Source organism: Lactuca saligna, chromosome 7 (assembly GCF_052625555.1).
Source record: "Lactuca saligna cultivar CGN05327 chromosome 7, ASM5262555v1, whole genome shotgun sequence".
Classification (NCBI taxonomy): Eukaryota; Viridiplantae; Streptophyta; class Magnoliopsida; order Asterales; family Asteraceae; genus Lactuca; species Lactuca saligna.
Genome location: NC_136423.1, coordinates 165,499,545 through 165,506,092, shown reverse-complemented (window position 1 = coordinate 165,506,092; position 6,548 = coordinate 165,499,545). Strand labels below are relative to the sequence as shown.

Sequence of the window (6,548 nt, the reverse complement as noted above, 5' to 3'; positions counted from 1 at the left end):
GTTGTATTATTAACACAATCAATGAAATTTATCACACACTTCAACCAATTTCCATGTCTAATATTTTCTTCATACATCAATTATTTAATTTCCAAATACTTGTATAAATTTTATTGGTATATCACTATTTGCATTTAAAATTTTCACTTAATAAAAATGAAATAAATATTGTAATATTATAATCACATGGAAACCTCACCTATAAATACCCATGTCCACATTGATTAACAGAATAAGCCAGAAAACCAAAAAGTGTTTTTCATTCCTCCCTCCTCATTCTCCCTCTCTTTCTCTCTCTGCAATTTCTGGTTTTTGCGAGGGAGATTGAAAATGGAGTTGAGGGTAAACAGTGATCTGCGTTTGTTAGTGGTGATTATTAGCATTCTATCGCCATTAATGGCACTCGGAGCAATCAAATCCAACGAAGCAATGATGGGGTGTGATCTGTTCGAAGGAAATTGGGTATTGGATCAAACATATCCACTCTACAATGAATCCACCTGCCCTTTCCTTGAAAAGGAGTTCAACTGCGTCAACAATGGCCGCCCTGACCGATTGTATCTCAAATACCGATGGCAACCCCATGACTGCCGGTTATCCAGGTACTTCCTCCATCTATCAATCTGATCATCTGAATGTTACTATTTATGTTGATAGTTACTGTTCATGTATGTTATTGGTGTATATCTGGGGCTTTGATGGCTATTGATGGAGGTTGGTGTCGACGGCCGCCATTGGTGATTGTTAATGGTTGTCGTTGGCGGTGGTTCGTTTTCCCTCCACCAAGAGTTGGTCCCCCACACTTGAAAATGGGTGGTGCTTCATAGCTGTCATTTGAGAAAGGGAATTTGTGTGTGCAATGTGTGTATTTTATTGGGTGAAACTATTCCTTTTCCGTTAATAACTTTTTAGTTATGGATTTGATTTGATTAAGACGTAATTTCTTTTAAATTTTAATATTTATTTATTATATTTAGAAAATATAGAAAGAAAGTAAACATATATCCGAAAGTTTAGAATTAGAATACTAAAACATACTAATATCCTTGCAATTGCTTCTCTGTCCAAAATCATTGATTATTGTTCCAAATACTTGTCTGTAAAATGAATAATTTATTCAATGATTAGATTCAAAACACTGTTTACCGGAAATTAATAATTTCATTATGTTAAATCATATGGTATCATGTGATTTTGAAAAACATGGTACATTAAATATCAATTATTATTAAGATATTAAAAAGTTTCCATAATTTATTTAATTATCTACAACGTTATATATTAATTTATATTTTGTTTTAAGTAATTAATTGTTTTTAATTAAAAAATAAACAGAAAAGCAGTAAAGATGAACAGTAGAGTAGCAATAAATACAAGAATATTTATCCATAATTTCAATCTCACTGTTTTTCTATTTCATAATAACTAGTGATTTAATCCTATAAAATCAATTATTTTGCGATATTAAAAAGTTACCAACTGTGATTGAATTTTTATTTATCCTTATATATTTTTATTTCGTACGAGTTTTAAATATTTATAATATTAAGATGGAAAATAATTTATTCATTGGTTTAGAATTTTCCACCGACATTTCTTGTGAGAGAGAGAAAAAATAAAATAATAAAAAGGAAATGATTGTGAACATGAAATTGAGGACATAGATCTCAAATGTGATTGGGGAAGGATGTGTTTGTTTTATGGGCAATTATTATATTACTTTCTCGAGTGTAGAAAAGTATAGTATTCATTTTGTGAAGTAATTATATATTTCTTAAAATGCGTTTAAACTTTAAATAAAAAAATATATTAGTAGTAAATTGTTAGCAAATATTTTAAAATTTTAGTACGGATAATGTATTAATAAAAATCCGACAAAAGGGTTATGTGAGGAAGGAAACAACGAAAAAAGCATGGCACAATATACGAGGTGAGTTGTCACGGAGTATGTCTTCTCGATCTTTACATCTTTTTCCTCCTATTTATTTCCCTCGCATATTTAAATCCAACATATTTTTTAAAATAATAGAGAATAACAGTTTATTTGTTTTTATAAAACAATATTATTTAAAAAGTATCATCATAAATCATAAACTGGTAATAAACTCTTCATATTGGTTCAGAAAGTATCGTTGAAATAATGGTATTAATGATTTGTTATGAAAAAAGTCATGTTTGCATATTTTACGACAATATTCTCTATATCTATGATTTGTTATGAAAAACAACAATACTTTGTTACCATTTATAACATTGACCCTATTTATAATTTTAACTGAGATCACATGGTATATCATACATATTTAATGAATAATCGAAGATGCCTTTATTAAACTATTCGTTTAAAAAAATATATAAAAAGTTTAATAAATGCTCAATTTATTTGGTATATAATATTAGATAATGAAAATAAAATATGGATAGTGATGGTTTTAGCCTTTATGGGACTAAGGTTGACACTAGAAATTAGTGGGGATGGATATGTGAGGTAGATTGTGAGAAAGAGCAAGATATACATTAATATCATTTTCATTGAAAAAATACAATGTATCTTTATAATAAAAAAATATAAAGTAAGAAAGTTTTCGTATCAAACACGGAAATATCTCGTAAAGTATGAATTATTAAAGTTTTTTAACTTGATATAGCCGAAATAAATATAACGATAAATTAATTGTGGGGTTTCTTAGATATATTAAGCTTGTCATTTCAAGTTCATTTGGTGATGGTTTGTGGTTGTGGGCACAAGAAATAGTTGTCTTTTATTTCGAGTTTCATGATGAAGAATTGATCGATACCAACCTTTTTTAATGCAATGAATATAGGTATGAAAGTTTAGGCATTCATATTTGACACCAAACTTTTTTTAATCAAACTTTTATAAACCAAAATTGATGTGATTTATAAAACATCTTCATGTGATTATACATGTGATTGGGTCCATTTTACAACTAGCAAATTCTTTTTGTATTTAGAAAGAAATTTTAGTCAAAATATAATGATGGTATACATGTCTTTACATGTTATAACATTGATAAAACACAATTCTTGTTTACAATGAATTGAAAGATTTTTATATTTGTGCTTCAAGTTGTCTACCAATATCCTTACTAAGTATATATAGTCATACATGTTATTTACAAATGCTAACTTATAACATGGTGGTCGAAAAGCATATCATAAGCGTATAAGAGATCTTGTTAATGAATATATTTTGTTGTGTTTGATATAAATGAAACTACTATAATCCATTATTAAGAATGTTAATTAATATATTCCCCTTGTTGTACTAGATTTGATGGTCGAAACTTCTTACAAAAACTAAGAGGGAAAACAATAATGTTTGTAGGAGATTCACTCAGTCGAAACCAATGGTTGTCGTTGCTCTGCATGATTCATTCATCAGTGCCAACTGCAAATTACGCTGTTAACATCTCCTTAATTCAAGACATGACCACCTACACATTTACGGTATATATGCCTTATATCCATTTATATTCAAATTCAACTCTTTTTTATTTTTTTTTTAATCTCAAAACTAAAACTATCTTGAAATGTTTTGTAATTAGTTTTTATGATAATTGTAGGATTATAAGGTGAAAGTAATATACCATCACAACTTGTACCTAGTAGATATAGTGAAACAAAAAATTGGGAGGGTGTTGAAGTTGGATACTTTGACAGCTGGCAAGCTGTGGTTGAACGTTGATTACCTTGTGTTTAATACGTGGCATTGGTGGAATCGCAGAGGAGCAAGCCAACCGTAAGTTTTTATTTTATTTGTATTTTAATTTTAATAAAAAAAATTATTACATCTTTCGATAATTTTTTTTTTTTTTTTTTTTTATATATAGATTTGATTATATACAAGATGGAAGTCATATATACAAGGACATGGATCGAGTAGTCGCTTTTGGAAAGGCCATTACTGCATGGGGTCAATGGGTTGATAAAAATGTTATTCAGAATAAAACAAAAGTGTTTTTTCAAGGAATATCGCCTTCTCATTATAAGTACGTTTATTTATTTATTTTTCATTAAGTTTCATGGTACAATTCGAAATGCATCAAGTACAACTCACGAAGGAAAATTAGGTCAAAATTTAAATCTGAAATGTTTTGGAATTACACAGTGGCACCGATTGGGGAGAACCGAAGGCAAAATCCTGCTCCGGCGAGAAAGTTCCTCTTCTGAGCTCCACCTATCCCGGCGCTTCGCCGCCGGCGTTGAAGGTTCTCAAGAACTCACTCAAAACCATCAAGAAACCGGTGACTTTGCTCGACATTACTAACCTTTCACTGCTGAGGAAAGACGGACATCCGGCGGCGTACGGCTTAGGAGTGGTGGATTGCAGCCACTGGTGCCTCGCCGGAGTTCCAGATACATGGACGCTTTTACTTTACAATCTTATGTTTTAGAAAATGAATATTATATATTCAATTATTGGATTTTATATAGAAAATAATGAATATGGTATAGCATAAAATATCCCAAATGGGTATTTCCTGATTAAGGGGCGTTATTGTAATTTTGTTTAAAAATATATACAGTTGTCATTGAATTAAATGGCAAAATTTTCCATTCTTTTTATATTTTTTATAAAGAAATAAAGTTTTATAGTTAATATTGAGCTTCGAGTTGTCTGATTCAAACTCATGCAACCATGAGACTGGACGTCGTCGACGACGACCAATGACACTTTCTGTTCATCTTTGTCCCCAAAAAGTAGAAACTCAAAAAGACGAAAAGGTGAAAGCTTTGAATTTGGTTACGATGATGTCGTTGTCGATTACTTATAAATCGCGTTTGCTGGTTCATCATCGACGCTGTGATTCTGTGTAAATGTTATCGCCACCACCATTGCCGGAAATTGTCCTCACAGCCTCTCCTGAAGGTCCGTTCACCGCCTACGATCCATACTCTGGAACTGTAATCGGTCGGTTCAACGACGACCGGTGTCCTTGTAACGGCATCTGCATTCTCGGAAACGACCTATTCGCCGCCTCTCATGTTTCGCCGGAGACTCGTGCAGGCTATGTCCGAGTCTATTACTGGTGGTCAACGTCTTGTACACAGAGCGTTCCTCTTCCAGAACCTGTAGCTCCACTTGTTGCTTCCGTTGACGGATCGTATGTATTTTCCGGAGGAATTTCAGGTCAGATCCATTCGGTATCCATACATTCAGGAGATGTAATTAGGTCATTTCCGGTTCATGAGAAGCCTGTATCTTGCCTTGCGATCAATTGTGATGGATCATTGCTTCTCTCAGGAAGTGATGATGGAACGATTGCTGTTCTTCCTATTTTCCTGCTTCTGGATGCTTCGTTTGATACAGAATCGACATATTCCCGTTTCAATAGATTCACCGGACATGAGTCACCGGTGACGGGATTAACCACAGGGGTGGGAAGATCCGGTGGATTTATGATCTCTAGTTCCTTGGACTGTACGTGTAAGGTGTGGAGCCTCGTGAACGGGATCCATCTACAAACGGTGAGATTCCCCAACGAGGTGTGGTGCATGGTGTTGGATCCGTCGGAGACGGAGTTTTTCGCTGCCGGAGTAGATGGAATGATATACAAAAGAAGGCTTAAAGTAGAGACCAGAAAGAAGCTTGCAGAAAGTGGAAAGACGGTGGTGTGGGGCGGGATGCACGGCGGAGGAGTGGTGGCGATGGAAATGCTGAGCTGCGGGAGGATTCTTTTAACGGTTTCTGAAAATGGTGAAATTTGTGTATGGGAGTTGGAGAGTGGTAAGATGATACGTGGATTCGGTGAGAAGATTGGAGGTGTTAGTGGAGTTATGGTGGCGAAAGGTGGTTGTGGTTTTGGAAAGAGATGGGTTGGAAGTGGGGAATGCGGTGGTTATGGCGGAGGTAAGGAGTTGGATAAGGCGGTGAAGGAGGTGGCGGAAATAGAGAAAGTGTTGAAAGGGGCGGTGGAAGACCGGAGCAGGGCGATTAGTAAACTTGAGTCAGCAATTGAGATTAACGACAAGATGCTCAAACTCATGCTCCGGGAGGCCAAAGCAATTGCCAAATATAACGACTCCAATAATAATTAGAATTTAGATCCGTTATTTTAATGAATTTATAATGGATGGGTTATATGATGTTATATGGCATGATTAGACATAATACCTATAAAAAAATAGAAATTAAATAGTCCATTCTCCTATCTATTTTAAAGGTTGATAAGTATCATTAAATTTAATTTAAATTTGATTGAGATTTTAAATTTGTACACTTATCATCATCTTAAATAAGTAGGAGGATATTTAATTTCTCATAAAAAATATTAAGTTAATTTTTAATCTGTGTAAGGTATATAATATCATCATATCAGAATATGTGATTGTTGAATTGTTCGGTATTAACTAAATCTTTGAAATTATATAGACATGAATATCCATATGTTTCTGATCTAAAGGAAGAAAATAACAGAAGATTCATGTAGAAGTGAATGTGAAGATTTCTCTAGCCAATGCAAGCTACAAGACAATAACAAATTAGCATATGGGTTCAAAGGCATATGAAGTATGAAGCCATG

At 33.3% G+C, this 6,548-nt stretch overlaps 2 protein-coding genes across 2 annotated transcripts; both read left to right on the top strand.

Moving 5' to 3' along the window:
* Window positions 1-212: 212 nt before the first annotated feature.
* Window positions 213-4,585, top strand: LOC145004279 (protein trichome birefringence-like 41). The gene is made up of 5 exons (XM_078963172.1): window positions 213-602; window positions 3,294-3,471; window positions 3,588-3,763; window positions 3,855-4,013; window positions 4,133-4,585. The coding sequence occupies exons 1-5, from the start codon at window positions 331-333 to the stop codon at window positions 4,416-4,418; spliced, it is 1,071 nt and encodes a 356-aa protein (XP_078819298.1). The 5' UTR covers window positions 213-330; the 3' UTR covers window positions 4,419-4,585.
* A 35-nt stretch (window positions 4,586-4,620) lies between these two features.
* On the top strand, window positions 4,621-6,161 carry LOC145004278 (protein ROOT INITIATION DEFECTIVE 3-like). The gene has a single exon (XM_078963171.1). It carries the CDS (start codon window positions 4,843-4,845, stop codon window positions 6,061-6,063), a length of 1,221 nt encoding a protein of 406 aa, XP_078819297.1. The 5' UTR covers window positions 4,621-4,842; the 3' UTR covers window positions 6,064-6,161.
* The last annotated feature ends 387 nt before the right edge of the window (window positions 6,162-6,548 follow it).